Genomic DNA, 24,588 nt, shown 5'->3' on the forward strand with positions numbered 1-24,588 from the left:
AACTCAACTCAACAACGTCTTAAAGCGGTTTAAGTTGTCTTTTTGCTCGTTTAGACTTAATAGCTTGCTGAACATGGCGGGAGTAATAAAGAGACTGGAGGAGACGGTTGTGAACAGAATCGCTGCAGGAGAAGTCATCCAGAGACCTGCGAACGCCGTCAAAGAAATGATTGAAAACTGGTAACGTCGATTTTCCACTTCAGTAAAACACGAATAAAACTACTTAAGTTTGATTTAATCGTCTGTTTCCAGCCTCGACGCCAAGTCCACGAACATCCAGGTGACGGTGAAGGACGGAGGGCTAAAGATGCTGCAGATTCAGGACAACGGCACCGGGATCAGAGTGAGGGACAAAAACAAACACATTTGCACTTAATAAATGCATTAAACAAATCTAAATGTACCTGTTAATGTCGTGGTTGAGGTTCAAGTATCGCATGAAACGTAAATGAACCACAAAAGTGCAGAAATATTGCTGTGTACTCCTGATTTATGAGATTACACAAGAATTCTGTTTATTTTTGTAGTCATTTTAACAACTTTTTGACTATATTCTCTATTAGTTATTCTAATTTTCATATTGCAAAACTATTATTGCGATATGATCAATTAGCAAATCACATTTTAACTATGTATTGGTTTAAAAGAAAGATACTATTGATGTGCCAATTGGACAAAGTGGAAGATAAATAAATAAATAAAAAGTTTGCAGATAGCGCGCTGATATGGGAAAGAATCAATCTAAAAGTGATGTGTCCATCCCGGAGACGCTTGTCATGCTGGCAATGTCAAATAAATATGGGAAAGAGTGTCTGGAATGCTCTGTATGTGCTCTGTGAGTTTAATGCACTTTTCCTGTTGTGTGAAGCACTTTGAATTGCCTTGTGTATGAAATCTGCTCTACAAATAAACTTGTCTATTTGTCATGGTCATAAACGAGGCTGGATAGATGGAAATGCAGTATTATTATTAGCGTAACCTACGTGTTATTTGGTGTGTTTCCTTTTTGTACAGAAAGAAGACATGGAGATCGTGTGCGAGCGATTTACAACCAGCAAATTACAGACGTTCGAAGACCTTTCCACCATTTCCACCTATGGATTCAGAGGAGAGGTGAGGCCTTTTGTCCGACATGTTTACACACGTTTAACTCTCGTATCTTATTGTAACTTGGACTCTTTGATTTTGTTCTCCACCACAGGCTCTGGCCAGTATAAGCCACGTCGCCCACGTCACCATAACGACGAAGACTGCTGACGCCAAATGCGCTTACAAGTACGGGGAAAAACGCACTACGAAACTACAGTGTGCGACGAAAGAAAGCCGCGATCGCGATACGGCAACGTGCTCATTGAAAAGGGAGAATGAATACCGGATTTTCCGGAATATAAGTCGCACCTTTTTTCATAGTTTTGGCCGGGGTGCAACTTATACTTGTATTCATACTTATGTACTTATACTCCGGAGCGACTTATATGTGATACTATTTGTTATTTTCACACTTGCAACCGCATTTTATACTCCAGTGCAACTTATATGTGTTTTTTTTTTTCTCTAATGTGCATTTTTTGGCTGGTGCGACTTATACTCCATAGTCCGGAAAATACGGTGTTTGATTCGTCAAAGGGAAATTTGACCCAAAACGTTTGTGACTATTCTCTGTGGGGTTTGTCCTTTAGATTTCTACATCTATTATCTTGTATCGCTGCATTATGTTTTGACCTTTTGGGACGAACACGATCCAGGCAGGTTAACTCGGCACGTAACGTTTGTATTCACGAGTAAAGTGCATTATTGTAGTTATTGTTATGTATAATAATGGAGCATCGAGAGCTAGATTCCCCTTGGTTCATGCAGTTTTAAGAACGTGTGTCCACTTAAAAAGCACATTATGAATCCTAATGAAATCGATTTTTTTTGGTAGAATTCAGCAAACAAAAATATACCTGTTGACTAAAAAAAGAGGAAATCATTGGGTGCGTAGTGAGTAACAGTTGAACACGGATTTTTTGTGACAATTTTTCTCGTTGCAGAGCTTGTTATAGCGACGGTAAACTCAAAGCACCGCCTAAACCCTGCGCCGGAAACCAAGGCACACAAATCCTGGTAACTCAAGTACAATTTTATTATAATTTGTCACATTTTACATTCGGCTTCATTTGATCCGACGGCACAGTTGAAAACGAGACATGGCGATGTTTATTTGTGTGTTTGTCTTCGTACCTTTTGTTTTGTGTCCTTTGTCTCGCCCGCTTGTCTCCATGGAGATGGAGTTATTTCTTTGCCCAGTAATGTATTTTCCGGACTATAAGTCGCACCTTTTTTCATAGTTTTGGCCGGGGTGTGACTTATACTTATATTTATACTTATATACTTACACTCCGGCGCGACTTATATGTGATATTATTTGTTAATTTCACACTTGCAACCGCATTTCATACTCCAGTGCGACTTATATATGTTTTTTTCTTCTCTATTATGCATTTTCTGGCTGGTGCGACTTATACTCCAGTGCGACTTATAGTCCAGAAAATACGGTATGTTCCGCATTATGGCATTAAATCTCTTGAGATAAGTGTGGAGCGGCCCATTCACAGTCAGAGTGTCGTTCGAGGTCATTTCTTTAGGTTAAACTTGATAATTGAATAGGTCAGATGTGTTTAATGCTGTACTGCGGAACATGAGCAAAGCCAGACATCCACCAGAAAAGTGACACTGTGCACCTTTAATGTGTTGGGACTCCTGTTTTAGGCGGAAGATCTGTTTTACAACATTTCAACCAGAAGAAAAGCTTTGAAGAGCCCGAGTGAAGAGTATTCAAGGATCGTAGACGTCGTCAGCAGGTAAACAATATCATACTTTAATAGTAACTTACTCGCTAATACAAGTACACAGATTGTACAGTTTCTTACAGTATGTGCAGTCCATACGGTAAATAGTATATTGTTGTTCTGCAGATACGCCATACACAACTCTGGCAAAAGTTTCTCGGTGAAAAAGGTAATATTTGGATTCTGCGAGTATCATCTGGCGGTGTGTTTTATATTGTATTCCGCTTTTATTTTGGCAGCAAGGAGAGACGGTGGCAGACGTGAGGACGCTGCCCAACGCCTCTGTGGTCGATAACATTCGGGGGGTTTTTGGGAACGCAGTCAGCAGGTAAAATGTGTAGAAACATTAGAGCTGGGTTTCGATTCAAATTTCAAGAATCGATTCGATTCCGATTTTTACGTTTCAAAATCGATTTTTTTTTTCCCCGATTTCTCAGATTCCATCCGATACGCTCCGATTTTCGATTCGATCCGGGGGTTAATGTTATTAAAAATGAAAAACGTATTTGAACCGTTTCCTTCACTTCATGACTGTGTAGAGAAGCAACATATTACAACTAGTATTATATCAATATTAAACAGCAAATCTTACAAGTATTGATAGTTACTGATGAAAAGGTCAAGGGTCAATCTACCTTCAAGAAAGATAATCCAGGAGTCCTGAATTATCTTTCTTGAAGGTAGATTGAAGTTCACTGAGGGAAATGTAGAAAATAATTTTAATAAAAAAAAAATAAAATAAAAGATCTTTGGACGTACAATCGATAATCGTTCATTAAAGGCGCAATGGACGATTTTTCGGCGATTTGAGAACGCAGGCAGAAGTGCACATGCCACTCCCCCGTGTGGACTTCATTTTGCCCCGTACACTGAGGGAACTATATTATGATAGATCCATGCGCTTAGGCACGCGGAAACGTGGGGACAAACCGCACGCGGCTGCAGGTGAGCGGTAGGTGCGTTTTATGATTGATACAGTGGCAGGACAAATGATTTATCCACGCCACGAGGAAATATGATAAAAAATTTACTGAAAAAAATCGTCCATTCTACCTTTTAATATGCAAATCGATTAAAAATCGATTATTTCAACCCAGCTCTAAGAAACATTGTGATGATACGATTATATTAGAGTTCAGGAGGGCGTGGCCCGAGCAGCGACGAGATCACGTGTGCTTTTGTTTTCATTTCACATTCTGTTTTGGTCACGTGACACTTCCTCCTCCACTTGTTACAAATCTGTCCAGAAATTGGCATGTGCGTGTGTGGCCCGTGTTTGGCTTTATTAGACAGGACAGTGCAGTGTGAAGTGGGTATGAGACTGGGGAAGGACATACAGCAAACTGTCGAGAGCCGGATTCAAACACAGAATCGAATGGAACGCACAAAATCCTCTATTTATTAGTTTAACTCTGGGTAAGTAACTCTGGGTTAGTACTAGATTAACTCTGGGTTAGTACTTGTTTAACTCTGGGTAAGTCACTCTGGGTTAGTACTAGTTTAACTTTAGGTTAGTACTAGATTAACTCTGGGTAAGTAACTCTGGGTTAGTACTAGTTTAACTTTAGGTTAGTACTAGATTAACTCTGGGTAAGTAACTCTGGGTTAGTACTAGTTTAACTTTAGGTTAGTACTTTTTTAACTCTGGGTTAGTCACTCTGGGTTAGTACTAGTTTAACTTTAGGTTAGTACTTGTTTAACTCTGGGTAAGTCACTCTGGGTTAGTACTAGTTTAACTTTAGGTTAGTACTAGATTAACTCTGGGTAAGTAACTCTGGGTTAGTACTAGTTTAACTTTAGGTTAGTACTTGTTTAACTCTGGGTAAGTCACTCTGGGTTAGTACTAGTTTAACTTTAGGTTAGTACTAGATTAACTCTGGGTAAGTAACTCTGGGTTAGTACTAGTTTAACTTTAGGTTAGTACTTTTTTAACTCTGGGTTAGTCACTCTGGGTTAGTACTAGTTTAACTTTAGGTTAGTACTTTTTTAACTCTGGGTTAGTCACTCTGGGTTAGTACTAGATTAACTCTGGGTTAGTACTTTTTCCAGTTCCAGTGTTGCAACACAGATTAGGCACTGAAGTAAATAATAAAAAACAGATCACTTATAAAAACACTGTTGTAGAAAAACCCCTTATACTTTTAATAAGAATAATAACAACACCCTTATTTCTTTTATGCTCTTGTCATGCGTTTTAGAGTCTTTGTAATCCAGATAACTATTGTATTTATTCAGATTATTATTATTATTCAGACTTTTGGAATGGGGTGACAGACCAAAAGACACATTACTTATTACATTATTATCATTTTTTAAATATATCTACGTATTAACCTTTATTTAACCAGGCAAAAATACATTGAGATTCACATTTCTTTCGACATTTCCTGCCTTAAACGTAATGAAATCCGTAAACGTTATAAATGTGAGTGATGTGGAGCTCCCGAGCCGCCGATGTGTTTTGAAGTGAGTATTTGTGTATTTGACAGGGAGCTGATCGAAGTCGGCTGCGAGGATCACAAACTGGCCTTTAAGATGAAGGGACACATCTCCAACGCAAACTACTCCATGAAGAAATGCATCATGGTCCTGTTCATCAACCGTAAGTCACTTCACGCTCACTCACCACTTACTCTTTGGTTTATTGGTACGTTTATGGCAGAGTATGTAGTACACTCATATAGTAGTATGTAGTATTTATTATGTACAGGGATATGTAGATGCAGTAGAGTAGATGCAGTAGAGTAGATGCAGTAGAGTAGATGCAGTAGAGTAGATGCAGTAGAGTAGATGCAGTAGAGTAGATGCAGTAGAGTAGATGCAGTAGAGTAGATGCAGTAGAGTAGATGCAGTAGAGTAGATGCAGTAGAGTAGATGCAGTAGAGTAGATGCAGTAGAGTAGATGCAGTAGAGTAGATGCAGTAGAGTAGATGCAGTAGAGTAGATGCAGTAGAGTAGATGCAGTAGAGTAGATGTAGTAGAGTAGAAGTAGATGCAGTGAAGTAGATGTAGTGAAGTAGATGCAGTAGAGTAGAAGTAGATGTAGTGAAGTAGATGCAGTAGAGTAGAAGTAGATGTAGTGAAGTAGATGCAGTAGAGTAGAAGTAGATGCAGTGAAGTAGATGTAGTGAAGTAGATGCAGTAGAGTAGAAGTAGATGCAGTAGAGTAGAAGTAGATGCAGTAGAGTAGAAGTAGATGCAGTAGAGTAGAAGTAGATGCAGTAGAGTAGAAGTAGATGCAGTGAAGTAGAAGTAGATGCAGTAGAGTAGAAGTAGATGCAGTGAAGTAGATGTATTGAAGTAGAGTAGAAGTAGATGCAGTAGAGTAGAAGTAGATGCAGTGAAGTAGATGTAGTGAAGTAGATGTAGTGAAGTAGATGTAGTGAAGTAGATGTAGTGAAGTAGATGTAGATGCAGTAAAGTACATCAGCCTCAGCTCATTATGAGCACAGGAAACAGTATCTGGTCTGGTTTAGTTTGCGTCTCTTTCAGATCGTCTCGTGGAGTCGAGCTCCTTGAAGAAAGCCGTGGAGACGGTTTACGCCGCGTATCTGCCCAAGAACACTCACCCCTTTCTGTATCTCAGGTGACTCCACGACAAAACAACCTTCAATCAACTAAAAGAATAATCGTCAGACTAATCGATTTCTATAGGGATCATTAGTTGCAGCTCTAATCACGTTTTCATAGAGCCAGATTACAGTCGATCAGATCACGATTCATGTGCAGTTAGCGTCCTTAAAATTAATTTAACTTACATATTCATTATATCAAATCAATGAACACAACACCTGAAACACTTAACGAAGCAAATTAAACAAAGAAGTCAGTTTTCTTATTTAAGCTTGGAAAGATCAAAAGATTAAACTAAACAGTAAAGATTAAACTAAAGATTAACAAATGAACTAAAGTCATCTACCGCTTCACTGCGATTGGTTAAATCCACCTGTCACTCATGCAGAACTTTACAAAGACTGACCAATAGGAGGCCGAAGTGGGAGAAAGTGTTGTTTGAGCTGGATTAAATGGAAAACCAGTGAATCGCAGTTATGATGTCAAGATATGTAAAACTTTAGTGTGACGATAATTGCGAGAAAAACATCACAATTTGACGAGATTTGTTCACAATTATCGAGATCGTGACCAAACAACAGTGAAATATATAATTGTCTTTCATTCTCATTGTCTAACATGTTCCTCAACTTGTCAGTGTGTGAAAAAATAGAAAAAATGCCAAAAATGTGTGGTGCTTTAGTCCAAAAAATGCATGAAAACGTAACGATTGAATTAAAAAAACACTTAATTTTGCTTTAAAAACTGTCACGATTAGTATTTTTTATTTCTTACGATTGACTACGTTGTGACCTGAATAATCGCGCTCATCGATAAACCGAACAAACCGAGCGTAATCCGCCGTTCTCCGCTCGCAGTCTGGAGATCGCCCCGCAGAACGTGGACGTGAACGTTCACCCGACCAAACACGAGGTCCACTTCCTGCACGAGGACGCCGTGATCGAGAGCGTCCAGAAGCACGTGGAGAGCAAACTCCTGGGCTCCAACTCGTCGCGGACGTACTTCACTCAGGTATGAGCGGGAAACCAACGCCTCGGACAGCAACGTCTTTGTCATTCTGTCACGGGAACTATTTTAACGAGACGCCGCGCCCTGCGAGCTGGTTCGGCAAATGGAAAACACAGGCCTAATTATGTTTGTCATTGCAGTTTGGCACAAGAAACAAGAAACGGTAGCAATAAAGCAGGACTGTCACAAAAGAAAATGCATTAAAACATTCAAACTGCTGCACAATGTAATTAGAAAAGTTGCAATAAATAAATAAATGGCTAAATGAAAGTAGTTAAAAGACTCATTATAGATAATGAATGATTTATTTGACCTTTTTAAAGCTCAAATCAAACTAAAATAACAAAACGTTCCGCACTAGAGCAAAGAAAAGCTGTCATTTACTGAACGATAAGTCGATATAGTACTTATTGTGGCGTATATCGTGTAGTTGGATGAATAAGTTACTACTGCTACTTTGTTTTGGTCAATCGTTTTTATCCAGATTCAAAAACTTTTATCTACTTTACGAGAAGTGGTTTTCGCTGGTGAATTCCTTTCATGTTGCAATTTGTAAAACGTTTTTCCGTAAACAAAATCGGCATTTATCGTTTTAGTTTGATTCAAATGTTGCTCTGCAAAGAACCACTTTCTAGTTTATTTTTACGTGTTATTGAGGACAGAAAGCGTGCTCAGTAAAGTTATGTCTAATTAGATGATAATCAGGAACTAATCGATAGGAAAATAGTCTCAAAACTTGATACTAATTTGTAGCTTTACATAAAAAAGTGCACAAAAAGGACAGAACACAACAAATCTTAAATAGTTTTCGAATGGTCTTAATTTAAATTAGACGTTACAGAAGATCACATGTAAATCTTAAAGAAAAACTCAAAAAAAAAGTATTTGAGTCATAAAAAGGTGGTATTTTTATGTTTTTTTACAAGTTTGTGTTCCTGTTTCTTTTTGAAAAATGAGTCGCTTTATGTCTTTCCTCTGCAGACTTTACTCCCAGGTCTGTCCGTGTCCGATGGCGCCGAGGTCAAACCCTCCACGTCAGAATCCGCCGAGCGCGTTTACGCCCATCACATGGTGCGCACCGATCACCGCGCACAGAAACTGGACGCCTTCCTCCAGCCCAGAGACAAACCCGCCGCGCAGTCGCCCAAACCCTCCCACGGTTTGGACGAGCAGGACGATTTGGATCTGCTGCAGGCCGCGGAGGAAGCGGAGATGCAAACGGGAGACGGAGAGCGGGACGGAGGAGGAGGAGGAGGAGCGCAAAGGTCGGTGCAGAACGTAGGACAATTAGGGCTGCAACAAGTTTATATTAAATGTGAATTACAGAAATAGTTGTCTTCTGTTTAAATAATGGAATAATTGTAAACTGGTCTGAACTCGGACTCCAAATCGTGCCGTGATCGAAGAAAAGAAGCTTTTGTTACTCAGACTGAGCAAGAATCACATAAGAATCCAATCCAACTTTATTTTTACAGCACATTTTACCAACACAAAGTCACAAAGTGCTGCCCAGAGTACAAAACAAGCAGAAGTAAAATATGTTCAAAATAAAATGAATACAATAATAAATAAATACGTACAAACCGAATAAAAACTAATTAAAAACAACATAAAAGACAGCCAGAGGACCACACAATTCTCAAACCGGGTTAAAAGCCAGTGAATAAAAGTGCGTTTTTAAACAAGACTTAAAAGCATCAACTGAAGGTGCATTAAACATGACACGGGAAATGTGTAAATGTTGTTTTTTTGATGAAAAGTCCCGCAGGTAAAACGGAGTAAAAATCTCACATTCCCTTTTCGTTCCAAACAACAATTTAATAATATTAACCGCTAGACTAATCCATTACCCAAATAATTGTTTGTTGCAGCCCGACAATTAAGACTATATTAAGTCTATCTTGAAAAATGTATTCAAATAACATCAGATTTAACGATCATTCACGATTACTGATCACTGATGACCAAACAGCAGTGAAATCTTTAATTTTCCTCAAGTTTGTGACCGGCTTTATGAAATGTAAACTTTCTGAAAGACTAAATCAAGTGAAACGTGACAAAGAAATGGTGATGAATTTGCGTCGTCATAGCCCTGTTTCCACACCTGCAGGTTTGGGTCACGACGTCTTTGCCAGTCTCGGGACGATTCGCTCTTTTCGCTCGATTACTCGGCGCCTCGAGTGGTCCGGGACAGGATTCGTCTTGTCAAATTTAAGTTCCAAAAAGCAAAACGAGCTCAAACATTCCCCTGAAGCGAGTGAGTCAGAGCTGTCGAGTCAAACGAGTGTCATAATCTGCCTCCAGGCCAATCTCACTATGTTGTCAGCTTTACAGAGGAAACCAGGTCAGTGCAATAGTTTGTCTCTGCTGCCCCTCGGTGGTGCAACACGGAACTGCAGTTGTATTTCACGGGGAAAAACACATTGCTCCTCTCTGCTAGAAAAGCTCTCAAAACTATGAAGTATTTCCACAATCTGATCATTTATCCCTGACCCAGAACACACACAAATGATCTTATTATTGCGAGAATTTAGTCAACATAAACTTTACATATAGAAAAGTACAAAAAAAACAAGAATGAATGGATCTGTCTCTACAAAACTCACAGTGTGTCTTCTCCATTTAGTTGTGGTCAGTGTAAATCTTTATGATCCCAAGAAACTAAACTAAAGACTAAACTTAAAGGTCTAGTCCCGGTTTAGGGTCAAATCCATGTTTAGGTTACAGTAAAGTCCCAGTTTAGTACCAATTAAATCCCGGTTTAGTCCCGGTTTAGCCCCGGTTTTGATTTGGTGTGAGCAGAAGTGTGAACGCGGCTCTTGGTAATTTACTAAAGTTGTATCATAATTATACATTTAAACTTATAATTAGAAACTGGAACTGGCATCTTTCTCTTCTCAATATAAAGTATAAAATAAGTCATTTTTTATGAAGAACAGATGGACCTGTCTAATTTTGTCAGTTGTCCAAAGTTCCCTGGAGGTGCTAAAAACATTTCTCCACATAATAAAACAAATACTTTCGTGTTTGTGTGTTTGTGCGGTCGATCCAGGAAGCGTCCGAGGAAGGAGCATCAGTGTGAAGAAGAGGAGGAGGAGCAGCAGGAGGAGCAGCAGGAGGAGCAGCAGGAGGAGCAGCAGGAGGAGCAGCAGGAGGAGCAGAAGGAGGAGCAGAAGGAGGAGGCGAACGCAGCGGAAACTCCAAAAAGACGAGTGATTAAACTGAACAGCATCAAAGGGCTCAGAGCAGAGATCACGGACGACACTCACAAAGGTACAACAAGAACAGAAGACGCAAGAAACAACTCATTTAGGCTCAACTTGAGGTTCTTTACACACAGTTTATTCCAGACAGAAGAATAGAGTATTACTTTGGACCAAACACATGTAAATATAAGTATAAAACACATATTTCCTCGTTAACTTTAGTAAGGAAACATTATATTCAGTTCATGGTTGTTCTGTCATCGTTCTACAAGACAATGTTTTAGGCCACGGTCAACAAGTTCAATAACCCTTTACTAGTTAAATATGTAAAGCAAATAAAACATGAATCAATTTAAATACATTAATACATTTAAAACACAAACGTTACAAGTACTTATGTTCCGTTTTGTAATTGTGAAATGCAAAAATCAGCTTCAAAATGACGTGAAATGTGTATTATGTGTATTAGTGTCAAGTCAATGATTGTAAACTGAAAAGCAGCCACAGTCGTTCCTCTTTTTGATTCGAGGCCTTCAAGAAATGCTGCAGAATCACTCGTTTGTGGGCTGCGTGACTCCACAGTGGACTTTAATCCAGCATCTCACCAAACTGTACCTGCTCAACACCACCAAACTCAGGTACAAACCTCCGCCTCCGTTTTAGTCCTCTTTGCGTCCCGTTGGTCACATTCGACACGTCTCACCCGCAGCCAAGAGCTTTTCTACCAAGTCCTCGTGTACGACTTCGGCAACTTCGGCGTCCTCAGACTCTCCGTGAGTAAAACCGCTGCCGTCGTCGTCGTCACACAGCGAGACGCCCACTTCCCGTCATCGTTTGTGCCGCGTGACTTTCAGGAGCCGGCGCCGCTGTACGAGCTGGCGATGCTGGCGCTGGACTCGGACGAGAGCGGCTGGACCGAGGACGACGGGCCCAAAGAGGGACTGGCCCAGTACATCGTGGACTTCCTCAAGAAGAAGGCGGAGATGCTGGAGGAGTATTTCTCGCTGGAGATCGATCAGGTCGGCCCCGAGGAGGCGCAGCGCCGCCCGCGTCCGGGTTCTGACCGCTGACCGTTGTTTCTTGTGGTTGCAGGAGGGTCGCCTGACGGGTTTGCCCATGCTGCTGGACAAGTACACGCCCGTCATGGAGGGGCTGCCCATGTTTGTCCTGAGACTGGCCACTGAGGTGCTTTTAACATGTTTGCAGTGTTTTAAGTGCACGGTTCAAGATGCTAATGACATGTACGTCGGCGTTGCCAGGTTTGAGTGACGAATCCTCATATGCAGAGGCTTAAGTGCTTCTTTTAGTGCGAGAGAGAGGAGGAAACTCCCGCTGAAGCTTGCCTGATGCACACTCTTTTCAGTTCAGAGTAAAATAGGGATGTCATGATTATTAGGTAAATCTTGACAGTTGTGGTGGTTATTCAGGTCACAATATACAACCAAAAAAATAAGAATTGTGGTGATTTTAGAAGCAAAATGAAGAATCTGAAGCCCCAAAAACACAGCTAATTGTAAAGAACTTTTGTTATCTGGCTGTTTTTGTTCTTTTGTCTTTCAGAAAGTAAAAATTTGTACAGTAACACTTCAGGCCACGAGCATGAAAGATTTCACTGTTGTTTGGTCCTGAATAATAGTTAAATCCTAATATAATCATAACACTCATATTTGTTACTGTGACTTCCCTAGTTTAAAGTCAAATTTAAAGATCACATGTTTTTTTGCAATGAATTATTTTGCATTTTAACAGCAAAACTGCTCTACAACGGTTTAGTAACAAACGGTTCCATTGACTTCAAACTGCAGAACTGATAAGCCCCGCCTCTTCATAGTGTCACATGTTTTAAGCGTTGAAAGAATGTTACGTGGTTAAAAGCTCATTATACGTCTCTTTAAAGTTTGCGTGATACGATTTGAATAGGACTTTAGACTTGGTTTATTTCTGATGATATTTGGAATCTATTCTGGACATTCCTGACAGATCTCATGGCATTTTATGAACTCTTAAAACTCGAGACGTGCTCCGTGTTTTGAGTGAAGCGCCCTTGTTTTCCAGGTGAACTGGGACGACGAGAAGGAGTGTTTCAGAGACTTAAGTAAAGAGTGCAGCTTCTTCTACTCCATCAGGAAACAGTACATCCTGGAGGCGGAGTCTGGGGAGGAGCAGGTCAGTGTCACCAGCTTCACCCCTGGATCCCGCCCTGGCCAAAGAATTGGGAAATCGAGGAGTCTTAAATGCATCAAACACTAGATAAACTTGAACAGCATCAATAATAAATATAGCCGCAAGCGGCAATGATCGGCCCTCGCCACGCCGCCGCCACACCGCAAGAGGAGGGGGCGCTAACGCGCCCCAATTGTCCTTTTATTACATCTACTGCTGAATCTGTGACACTGTCACATCTTCTCCCCTTTCTTTTACCATCAAAAAGCAATTTTATTTTGAATTCTTGGCAAAATGTGCGGCAAAGCCGCACAGAGACCGTGACTCTTTGAATAAAAATGTGGATAACTTTTGATGGTCCACCCCTGAAGATGAGTCTCACCAAATTTCAGGTTAATATGTCTAACGCCCTAAGAGGAGTTCGTGAAAGTCTAAAGTGTAAACATGTTCTGGCGATTTCCCCATTGGAATAACATGGGAGGTTTTGGTCATCGTTACGGCAAAGCCGTAACAATTATGACATGGGTCTCATTGACTTTTTTGATGGGGCCAAAATTGAGTTGTGTCAAATTTCATATAATTTCGCAAAACTAAATATTTAACCTCCATATAAAATCTGTAGGGGGCGCTGTGGCTCCAAATTAATTTATTTCACTTCAAGTAGGTTTAGGGCAAAAAGTTTAACAACTGATTCTAATTTGACGCAATTCGGACTTTATCTGCGCAAACGGCAGAAATGTTAAATTTGGGAGATTTCTGAAATTCTTGCTACAGTTTGCGGCTTCGCCGCTCAGAGACCGTGAGAGGTATCAATGTAATTTGGATAACTTTTGATGTCCCACTCCTCAGTAGCATTTTCACCAAATTTCAGCTTTTTAGGGCCAACGCCCTGGGAGGAGTTCGTAAAAGTACGACGTTGGAAAAACTCCGAAGTCATGTTTAGCCATTTTTGAAGCAATATGGCCGACATTTGGTTGGGCGGACGGCGTTGCCGTAATAATATTTTTTACTTCTCTTGTCACCATCTACCTCTGCGCCAAATTTCATGATTCTACGATCAGATTTTTTTTGGGTCATTTCCCATCTCTCAATGCATTTTTGGTACATTTGGGGGCGCTGACGCGCCAATTTTTTTTATTTTAGAAAAGGGAAATAGCCAGAATGTAGAGAGGCACGATTTTTAGAGGTGTGCAAATTTTTGTGACTTTTCGTCAATGTTCACTGGGTGAAAAATAGGGGGGTTGGTCCCGAGAAGAAGAAGAAGAAGAAGAAAGAAAGAATAATATTCCGATGCGAAAACAATGTTTCCCATTTTTCAAATATCATAAACTATACATTTTCGGAAAGCGCTCGCGCTTTCCTACCTCATGGTGTGGGTCCCTGGTCACTGACGGGTACCTTCGTTAATTTTGAGTGGGCTCCGCCCACTTTGTGTTTTTGGCCCTCTATACAGTAATAATATTCAATTTTTGCATTACATGCTTATATGCACGGAACATGCAAGAGATGGGGAACGTATTCGTGAGCTACTTAGCGCAAATGAGTGCTTTATAGTGCGCACTTTTGCACGGGCTTCGCCCGTTTACAACGGTAATGTTCCATTTTCCTACTACTAATTAGTATGCACGGGGCGTGCATGAGTGAAGGAGTGCGTTAGTGAGTGTTTGGAAGTGGGCGAGCGCTTCGCGCTCGATTTCGTGCGCACTACGTGCGCACTTTCGCAGCCGTGCTTTGCACGGCCTTACGAGATTAATAGGCCTCTCGCCAGCTTGTGGCGCTCGGGCCTAATAATGAGACGCTTGTTTGGCTCATCTGCACTGCCCTCTGGTGGTGAAACTAATAACGACAGACGTGTAGGTCAAAGCAGCGGCGTCACTTTAAGATATATTAAATAACTACTATAGATATTTGATGACTATTTTGGTTTAGCAGCGTCCAGGAAATTCTGGAGCTATTTTCCCTAAAGCCGTCCGCAATTACAAATATCAAAATTACAATGATCAAATAATGAATGATCCAGATGGTTTCGGGTGGTATCTGCCCATCACCAGGTCAAAGGTCAGAGGTCAAAGCCTAGTTGGTAATGATCAGGAGTTTACTGTACACCCTGAACCACTCCAATACCAGGCCGGAGTGAAACATTTATATTTAGTTTGACTGTTCATTTAGCTTTGAGTATGTGCAATGTTTAATTGATTTCCCATCTCAAATCTTTAATGCAATTAAAATACTAAAACAGATCCCAGTGGGGACAGTGTACATTTGAATGAACGCATCACTATGAACAAAGACGGATTATACTTTAAACTAAAATTAATTTGGAAAAAAAAAGCTTTTCAACAGTGAGTTATAATAAAGGCTTTACAATGTCCAGTTGTGTTTTCATTCAAAAGCTTTATTATAGTGCAATAAAAATAGTAATCCATCAGTTCTTGTGCAAATCCCCTCGACTCTATGGCTATTAATGTGCGTGAAAGAAAATAAAACACAAACTCTTCCGTCATTATCGATTTGATTTTTTTTTATTTGCGTTCTGTTTTCCAGGACTCGGACTCGTGGCGCTGGAAAGTCGAGCACGTGATTTTCAAAGCCTTCCGGACCCTCTTCAGTCCCCCCAAACGGTTCAGCGAAGACGGGACGGTTCTGCAGATCGCAAACTTACCAGATCTGTACAAAGTGTTCGAGCGCTGTTGACCCGTCGTCCCTGTTGCTGACATATTTTTTTACTGTTTAATGTATATTTCGTCATGTAAATAAAATGGATTTCATGGAGTTTAAAAATAAGGTTCATTGGTCTCGTATTTTACTAATAAAAATATATGTGTTAGTGGTTTGATTTGTTTAGAGCAGTACAATTAATCACATTTTAATCATTTATTACAGCTACAGTCAAAAACACTTAGTTGTTCTTCTGAAAACAGTGGCTTTTAAAGATTCAAGGCAAAAGCAGCTGAAAGTTTTATCACAACTAATTCATAAAATAATTGTCGACTAATTTCATAACCCAATAATTGTTGAATCATTCAGACTAAAAAAAAACATGAAAAAGGAGGATTTATATTTCAGAAAGTGCAGGAATGACCTCAAAATAACCTTGTAAATCCATCGTTTTAGCTTCATTGTAAAATTGTTTATAAATCTTTCAAGTGCATTTTGTGATTAATCGATTTATCAAAAACAGTTTATTGTTATTTGCAGCTTTTAATCTGACATATCAAAACGGCGCAAATGAATGAAAAGCAATAACACTTCTCTTCTAAAGATGAACTGATGCAAAATTGTAGTGAATGATTTATTTGATTGCTTTGATATGATCTGAATTGGTGATTTTAGGCTGCTTTATCATTTTTTCTATTCCATGAACATTCATCTCCAACTCGAGTAATGATTCCTTATTAGATATAAATGAAAACGTGATTACCATTTCACTTTCTTTGCTTAAAATGTCCAAAATAAACTTAAAAGATATTCCCCAAATCATTTAAAATTCACTACAAAGCACCACTTTACATTCAAACGCTTTTATTTCACCTTTTGAAATCAGAAACAACCTGGAAAGTGTCCGCGAACGCCTGGTTGGGAAACACCGGTCCCAGTCACGTTCCAGTTCAATGCACGTTTTTGACAGTTTAAACCCGTTTATTTCCCGCCGCGAACGTCCCAAAGTCCAAAAAAAAAGAAAGACCCTCTTCGTCGACACATTTGTAAATTACACATTTATTTTGAAGAAATCTTGTTTTAAATATCTGAAAAACTTTCCAACGACACCTCGGCGGACACAGCCGTTCCACCGTCATAAACAGTTTCAGATCTGCGCCGTTTCCACTTTTTAAATACACACCGTCCACATTCAGTACCAGTTCACACCACCAGCAAATGGAGTGGTACGGGCCCCCAGTTTATCCCACTGCGAGAAGGCACTTTACTGAGAGGGAGGCTCCAGCGCGGCAGAGTCTAAAAAGCTTTCGTTAAACGTCATTCATGCAACTTATCAAAAAAAAAAAAAAAAAACGCAACCGAAACATATGCCCAAGCAGCACCCAGGCGAAGAAACACAGACGAGAGAACGAGATGTAGTACAAATACCTGTAAATGAAGTAGTGATTCAAATAAATGTCCAAAAAAAAAAAGTGCATCTCCCAGCAATATTACATGGTTCTTTTTTGGATTATTATTATTATTATTATTATTATTATTATTATTATTATTATTATTATTATTATTATTATTATTATTATTATTATTATTATTATTATTATTATTAATTATTATTATTATTATGTTTCTGAGTCTCCCAAACGCTGCCGGACAAAAATGAGAAAGTACTTTTGATTTTTTTTTCCTGTGCTACAACTGTTTTTTTGGTTAGCTACGAACGAGGGTGGATTACGGACGATGTGCTCCCGGGGGTTTGAGGTGCAGGGTTTACCATTCGCTTTTGTGTGGATGGGGGTGGGGTTTGGGGGGTGGGGTTTAGAGGGGGGGCGTGGCTCATTGTTGGGACAGTAGCGCGTTCCTATTGGCCTTCATCTTCTCCAGGCGTTTAACGAGGTGATTGTTGGTCATCTCCATCTCCTCGATTTTGTCCAGAGCCGTGCGCAGCTGAGACAGAAGAAGAAGAAGGTGGTCAGGATCAAGGCTGTGATGACATTTAATCGGTCGACTAAAAATGATGTCATTTCATTTAAATTAATGTGGAATGAGTTTAGTCTAACGTGTACATCAGGCATGTCCAAACTTTTTTTCACCAAGGGCTGCATTTTGAAACTTCAAGGGGGCAGAGGGCCACAAACAACTTGACGATGTTGAATTTGTTGAATGACAAAGTGAATCATTCGAAATTTAGCATTTGACGTAATTGCGATGAGCCTCCACACCTTTAATTAGACTTGGAACATTAATATAAGTTTGGTATAACATCAATATGCCTGAATTTTCCCAATTTCCCAATAAAGAGTACTACTTTTTGTTGTTTGGGCCAACAAAGCAGGAAGCTGGAGGGGCAACAGAAATTGGTCTGAGGGCCGCATTTGGCCCCCGGGCCCTAGTTTGGACATGCCTGGTGTACATACTTGACATAAATGCAGTGTTTACTAGTACTTTTCTGTATAAATAGTTATTCTTGCATGTGCAGTTTGAGTCGGATACTTTGAGATATAGTTTTATAGGTTTGGCCACACCCTCTTTGAGTTCAGGCCCTCCAAGTGACTGATCCAGGCCCACGAGCCACTTTACAAATATCAATAAGTATAATAAATGCTGTGTACTGGTTTAATTCTGGGTTAGCACTCGCTTAGACCTGGTTTGGTCTCAGTTAAGTCATCGTTTACTTCCTGTTAAGACCTGTTGGTTGTGGAGTAGTTCAGACCTGGTCAGTACTAGTCCAGTCCCAGTTCAAGTCAGTACTGGATGGGCAATTTCACAAAGCAATGTTTGTAGAGCATAATGTATCATTTGTGTTATTTCTCACAAGAATCTAATCCATCAGCAGTTATTGTATCGTTTTAGGTTTCATTTATATGTATTATATTTAGCAGTAGTGGCGTGTCGTGCACCTCCGGCCCAAAGGTCTTGACCTTCTGGGAAATGACCTGTACACTCTGCCATGTGTAAAAGGCACGTGTTTGTACAGACACGTGTGAAACCCTCATTGTCCCAGGGCAGCTGTGGCTAAGGCAGCACAACGCCACACACACATTTAAATAATCCAATTTCCTCTGCAAAGAACTAAATATCCCGTCTTTTTATAGAAACACTCCAAACATGTGATTATTGCATTCGTTTATCACTTCATATTCCAGTCTTCTCTCTAACGTTAATGCTCCTGGAGTCGTTTACAATCGCGCAGCCGTAACCGTGGCGATCGGAACATCCAAAAGCAGGGATTAAATGAGTAATTCCTACAGTGTGGCGCTTGTGAAGTGCAAAGCGGATGGACACGACGAGTCAACACGGGGATCCTTTTTTTTTACCTCTCGTTGTAGTTTTCGCTTTTCCGCTTTAAGTTCGTCTTCTACTTTCTCGGCGCTGTCGGCCGACGTCTTGTACCTGGCGACCTGCCCTTCAAGTCTGTTTACCTGGAACGCACGAGACGCGTGAGGAAAACACGAGAAACCCACAAGTCCACGCATTTATACAGACTGTCACTCACATTTTGCTCCATCGTACCCATTTCCTGTTCCGCTTTGGATAGCTTAAATTTATATTCACTAATCTGTCGGTTTGCATCTCCTGTGGGTAAAAACAGAGAAAGGATTACGGTACATTTCAGTCCGCGCGCGCTTAGCAACGGCGCCGTGTCGATCCCTCACGCTGCATCTCGATGTAGTGCAGGTCGGTGCCGTTCTCCAGCCGCTCTCCGTCCGCGGAGCCGTCGGTCTTGGAGTGCTTCTGCTTCTCGTCCTCCAGCTGGTTCTTCAGCTTCCTGATCTGCGCCAACAGCTCGTCCTTCTCCTCCGCCAGCTTCCGTAGCCTCACGTCTGGAGCAACGAGACAGGGGGCGCTGAGTGGGCCGCGCTCACGTCACAGCGTTTGAAATACACGTGTACCGTATTTTCCGGACTATAAGTTGCACTCTTTTTTCGTAGTTTTGGCCGGGGTGCAACTTATACATGTGTTCGCGGTGACGTCATACAGCCGGGACTTCCCCCGTAGCGGCCATTTTGAAAGGGGCACGCGACATACTAGCAACCACCACGACTACATCCTTTTCTACGGCATAATGAGCTACGAATACTTTGATTCTTTAGACTATAACTAAGGTACAGGACAAAGCTATTATTCCTTGGTCTGACAACAGAGCGATGTCTTTGCAGAACGCAGGTTGTTGGCATTTTGGCCTCATATACTGGATATTGTATGTAGTTGACGTGCTGTTATGCCCCTTTCAAAATGGCGGACTCGGTTGCTACTGTACAAGTTAAGATAAGTTCTCGGATGTGCAAACTCATGTATACTTATATTTATACTTATATATATATATACACTCCGGAGCGACTTCTGGTTGCAAGTGTGAAAATAACAAATAATATCACATATATTTCATACTCCAGTGCAATTTATGTTTTTTCTTCTCTATTATGCATATTTTTGGCTAGTGCGACTTATACTCCAGTGCGGCTTATACTCCGGAAAATACGGTTTATATATTTTAGGTTGCTTTTTTTTTTTATCATCTAGAAATGGCACAGCCTCTTTTATTACTCAATAGATATTATCATTATTATCATCATAACCATCATAACATAACTACTGAGAAATAAAGACTGGCTTCACTGAACTAAATAAATGGATTTAAGTTAATTTGTCCTTTAGACTTTGAGAAAATGTTAATTGTTCGAGGGTTATAAGAAAATACGTGGCAACAACAAGACCTACAATTCTCTTTCGGATCTGAAACTTTATAAACCACAAAGTAATTCAAATATATGGGCAAATTTTAAGTTTTAAAACGCTGAAAACAACCGTGTTTGGGTGAAAGCTGGTTCGCCTCCTTCAAGCCGTTAAACTCTTAATAACTAACCAGGCCAACATTATATATTTGTTCGTAATATTTTGCCAGGGAAAATAAATACAATTTTCTAAAAAGGATATCTGCAAAAATAATGGAAAATTTAATCCGGAATTTCCCGTCAGTATCGTGGTGTCAAGATTATGCGGTTAATCGATAATCTGGATTATTTTAGTCGCAATTTAATCATAAGAACTAAAAAATTATAATTGTGACTATTTTTGAAGCAGAATTAAACGGCTTTAATTAAACTAATCTAAATATAAAGTATCTGTGAAATGGCGTCAAGTAAATGTGACAAAAACAGCCAGTCACAGTAATAATGGTGAATAATTGTTAAATCGTGATGTTTTGTCTCAATAATCGTTTGACACGGTGACATCATTACCCATAATCCTCGGCTCAGAAGACTCCCCCAGAGGTCCTACTCACCCAGAGGTCCTTCTCCCGCAGACTCCAGCACCTGCGCCGCCTCTTGCGACACCACTGTGATCCCGGACACCGGCTCGTGGTTCAAGTCTCCGTTTGGCGTGCCGTCCGGGATGATCACCAGCCCGTGTTTCTGACAGAGGGGCGGGAACGCATTAGGGCCACGCCTTCTATCGCTACAGTACGCAGCTAAAGTACGCAGATAAAGTACACAGATAAAGTACACAGATAAAGTACACAGATAAAGTACACAGATAAAGTACACAGATAAAGTACACAGATAAAGTACACAGCTAAAGGACGCTGTCAAACTACACAGCTAAAGTACACAGCTAAAGGACGCTGTCAAACTACACAGCTAAAGTACGCCGCTAAAGTACGCCGCTAAAGTAGACGGCTAAAGTAGACGGCTAAAGTAGACGACTAACGTAGACGACTAACGTAGACGACTAACGTAGACGACTAACGTAGACGACTAACGTAGACGACTAACGTAGACGGCTAACGTAGACGGCTAAAGTAGATGACTAACGTAGACGGCTAACGTAGACGGCTAAAGTAGACGGCTAAAGTAGACGCTAAAGAAGACGGCTAAAGTAGACTCTAAAATAGACTCTAAAGTACGCCGCTAAAGTACGCTGTCAAACTACACAGTTAAAGTACGCTGTCAAACTACACAGTTAAAGTACGCTGTCAAACTACACAGTTAAAGTACGCTGTCAAACTACACAGTTAAAGTACGCTGTCAAACTACACAGTTAAAGTACGCTGTCAAACTACACAGTTAAAGTACGCTGTCAAACTACACAGTTAAAATACGCTGTCAAACTACACAGTTAAAGTACGACGCTAAAGTACGCCGCTAAAGTAGATGCTAAAGTAGACGCTAAAATAGACTCTAAAGTAGACTCTAAAATAGACTCTAAAGTAGACTCTAAAGTAGACTCTAAAGTAGACTCTAAAGTAGACTCTAAAGTACACCACTAAAATACGCCGCTAAATTACATCCATTCAATAGATAGTACTTTGTAGTTGTGTTTAGCATTTGCTCATCTTTCATTAAAACATTGAGGAACACATTTTGTTCAGTGGAATCACAAATAAACGAACCCTGAACCTCTATATCACGACAAACTCACACATGACCAATTATTTACTGGTTTCCATAGTATGTGAACGATTGCTTAATTCATTGCCTAATTCAGTCCCGGGGAGGAACCTTTTTCCACAGAGCCGTTGCTAAATGCAGAGAATTGCTAACTGTTTATTTCAGAGCCGTGAGCAGTTTCAGAGCTCAGTCTGAACCAATAAACTGCACTAATCACAAACGGCGCTCGAAGTCATGGTTACTGAGCTCTAACAGGAAACATACGAGACGACAGAGCGAGAAGAGCTGCATGAATCAGATCGAAAAACATAAGATAAAAGACGCAGGATTAACTACACTGAATAAAGAGTACTTAGGTTAAGTTAGGTACTTTGGTACTACTTGGGGCGGCAGCAGCTCAGTGGTAGAGTGCTTGTCTTCTGACCCAAAGGTCGGCGGTTTGACTCCCCGCTCGGTCAGAGGAGGTTGGCAGTGCGATCGCAGCTGCCTCATGTGAATACTAACGTTGTGTCCTTTGGCAAGACAATTAAGCCAACTCGCCCCCAGTGTCTGTGAACATCTGGGTGTGAATGTGGGAGTGAATGGGTGACTGGTTCCTTGATGTAAAGCGCTTTGGGTACCTTGACGGTAGAAAAGCGCTATATAAATGTGACCATTTACTTTGCTGATTAAGTTAATTTAGTTTCTTAAGGTTCATGTCAGCGAGGAAGATAAATAACATATTGTAAATTAAAAAACTGGTGTGAGTGAGAGTTTCGGAGGTGAAAAGTATACAAAAAACTAGATATTTGAGCAAGTAACAATACCAATAAAAAAAATAAAATCACATTAACAGGACAAAATTTGACCTTTACTGAACATGTTTAGTGTAATCTTGAGCTCTTTCAGAACTAGTTTAACAAAGAAAGAACTATTATTTTGTGTTGTCTATAGTATTACAGAAATGCTGTGTCCAAACTGTGGTCCGGGGGCAAAATGTGGCCCTCAGACCCAAAAGTAGTACTTTTCACTGTAAAATGTAAAACATTTTGCTTTCATAACCTAAATAACAAACATTTTTTGGGTATACTGGCCTAAAATGAATGTACCAAGCTTTACAATGTCAAATGCCATATTTTTAATGATTCGCTTGATTGTCATGTAGTTTTTGACCCTCCACTCTGTATACGTTTGAAAATGTGGCCTCCGGGAGAAAAAAAACAGCTCATTCATCCAGTGCTTTAATAATAAAGCACTGGATTCTTTATATGAATCCAGTGCTTTATTATTATAATTATTACACCTGTTCAAGACTTGACATGAAGAATCAGTGTTTTCAGACTCCACAAAGCCAATGATTTTTTGTTTTTTCCCAGTTTGCATTGAGAGTTTAATGTAGCGTTGTCTGTTATGTAAAGCACTTTGAATTACTGTGTGTACAATTTCCCGCCTTTGTCACTGCTCCTACAAAATTGTGAATAATGTGCGGACATTCGACTTCAGAGAATGTAACATGACCAAGTGTCTCGCCCGTTCCACAAACTTTCAAAATAAACTAAATATTGCTGTGATGTGCTGTGATGAACCTTTTTCACCGTGGACCTACCTCTCCCGCTTTGGCTTTCCCCTTGATGTCAGCCAGTTCATCTCTCAACTCATCCCTCTCATTCCTAATGCAATCAAAGTACTCTTTCTGCCTCTCTAGGGCCTGTCCACACGCACCACGGGGACGGGGAGAGAAAAGACAAGAGGGGAGGACATTTGGAGAGGACATATTTGACAGAATCACAGTGGGACATGCACAGACACATGCAGAGTGCAGCGTGAGACACAAACGGGCCTCACATGCCACAGGTCCGATAAAGCTCGTTAGGAAAAGTCATGTTTTTGCTTTGAAATATAACGGTATGATTTCAGTTATTACCACCAGATGGCAGTATCGGACCTATCGCGCCAAATATCTATCAAAAGTAAAGAAACTGCAAATATTAGCCATATTAGGGTCAATCATTGAAATATACTGGATGCAATGCCAAATATGATTGTTCTTCTTGTTAGTGATGGTTCCCTTTTTACTCATAATTCAACACGTAAAGACGTTTTATCTAAGACGACAAACTACTAATGACAGATGTTTGTGATATCATGTTGATCAGTTCTTTTTGCAGATGTTTGAAATCAACAATATGCCAAATATTAAAATTTAGCATATCTTTAAAACAACATTAACACTGTTGTTGATTGCAACTAATGGTTATTTGATTAGTCGACTAGGCAAACGATTATTTCTGTTACTATTTCTACATTTTGAGACTTTTTAAATACATTAACAACCAAATAAAGGTTGAACTATGAATGAATATTTACAAATAAAGTGTATTGATTGTTTTTTCTATTTTTATTTACTGGTAATAAGAACGCTGCAGTCTTTCCCCCCATTTTTTCATGTCGTTTTGAGTCTGTATAGACCGGATAACTATTAAGATCATCAAAATATGACTACAATCATTTTAGGTTGACTATTGCTCTATTGGTCGATGGAAAATTGGAATGATGCTTATACATTTGACCCAGTTTGATTGACCTCTGACATGCTTTAAACAGCTGAAGAACGAGGAGAGATGGGAAGAAGAGTCTCTGAGGAGGAAAACAATATTGCTTTTCTATTTTCTGAGCAGCAAACAATGAAACTAAAGAGCGTCATAAATCAATCTGCAAAACCTAATCAAAAATATGCTACAGGCGTCGTCTCATGCTACAAATAAAACAACTTCTGCAGCC

General features: G+C 40.1%; 2 protein-coding genes across 11 annotated transcripts in view; one reads left to right on the top strand and one right to left on the bottom strand.

The window, feature by feature from the left end:
• On the top strand, positions 1 to 15,511 carry mlh1 (mutL homolog 1, colon cancer, nonpolyposis type 2 (E. coli)). Its single transcript, XM_072437136.1, has 19 exons — positions 1 to 180; positions 253 to 343; positions 1,015 to 1,113; positions 1,202 to 1,275; positions 2,034 to 2,106; positions 2,752 to 2,843; positions 2,958 to 3,000; positions 3,071 to 3,159; positions 5,321 to 5,433; positions 6,324 to 6,417; positions 7,262 to 7,415; positions 8,394 to 8,677; positions 10,465 to 10,685; positions 11,148 to 11,256; positions 11,328 to 11,391; positions 11,473 to 11,637; positions 11,711 to 11,803; positions 12,674 to 12,784; positions 15,326 to 15,511. Exons 1-19 carry the CDS (start codon positions 74 to 76, stop codon positions 15,473 to 15,475), a joined length of 2,226 nt encoding a protein of 741 aa, XP_072293237.1. The 5' UTR covers positions 1 to 73; the 3' UTR covers positions 15,476 to 15,511.
• Positions 15,512 to 17,250: 1,739 nt separating this feature from the next.
• lrrfip2 (leucine rich repeat (in FLII) interacting protein 2) overlaps positions 17,251 to 24,588 on the bottom strand; it is a 35,682-nt gene continuing 28,344 nt past the window's right edge. For 8 of the 10 annotated variants that reach the window (XM_072437243.1, XM_072437241.1, XM_072437242.1 and 5 more), the window contains 6 exons: positions 23,414 to 23,515; positions 20,724 to 20,853; positions 19,093 to 19,260; positions 18,933 to 19,012; positions 18,754 to 18,858; positions 17,251 to 17,383 (listed from right to left, as the gene is read on the bottom strand). In XM_072437243.1, coding sequence (XP_072293344.1) covers positions 17,273 to 17,383; positions 18,754 to 18,858; positions 18,933 to 19,012; positions 19,093 to 19,260; positions 20,724 to 20,853; positions 23,414 to 23,515 — 696 coding nt within the window. In that variant the 3' untranslated portion in view covers positions 17,251 to 17,272. The remainder of the gene's footprint in view (positions 17,384 to 18,753; positions 18,859 to 18,932; positions 19,013 to 19,092; positions 19,261 to 20,723; positions 20,854 to 23,413; positions 23,516 to 24,588) is intronic. The other 2 variants (XM_072437245.1, XM_072437244.1) reach the window with 1 other exon arrangement.

The sequence above is a fragment of the Eucyclogobius newberryi genome, unplaced genomic scaffold, assembly GCF_026437365.1.
Source record: "Eucyclogobius newberryi isolate DKJ021-1_F unplaced genomic scaffold, fEucNew1.0.hap1 SCAF_8, whole genome shotgun sequence".
In the NCBI taxonomy this organism is placed as follows: Eukaryota; Metazoa; Chordata; class Actinopteri; order Gobiiformes; family Gobiidae; genus Eucyclogobius; species Eucyclogobius newberryi.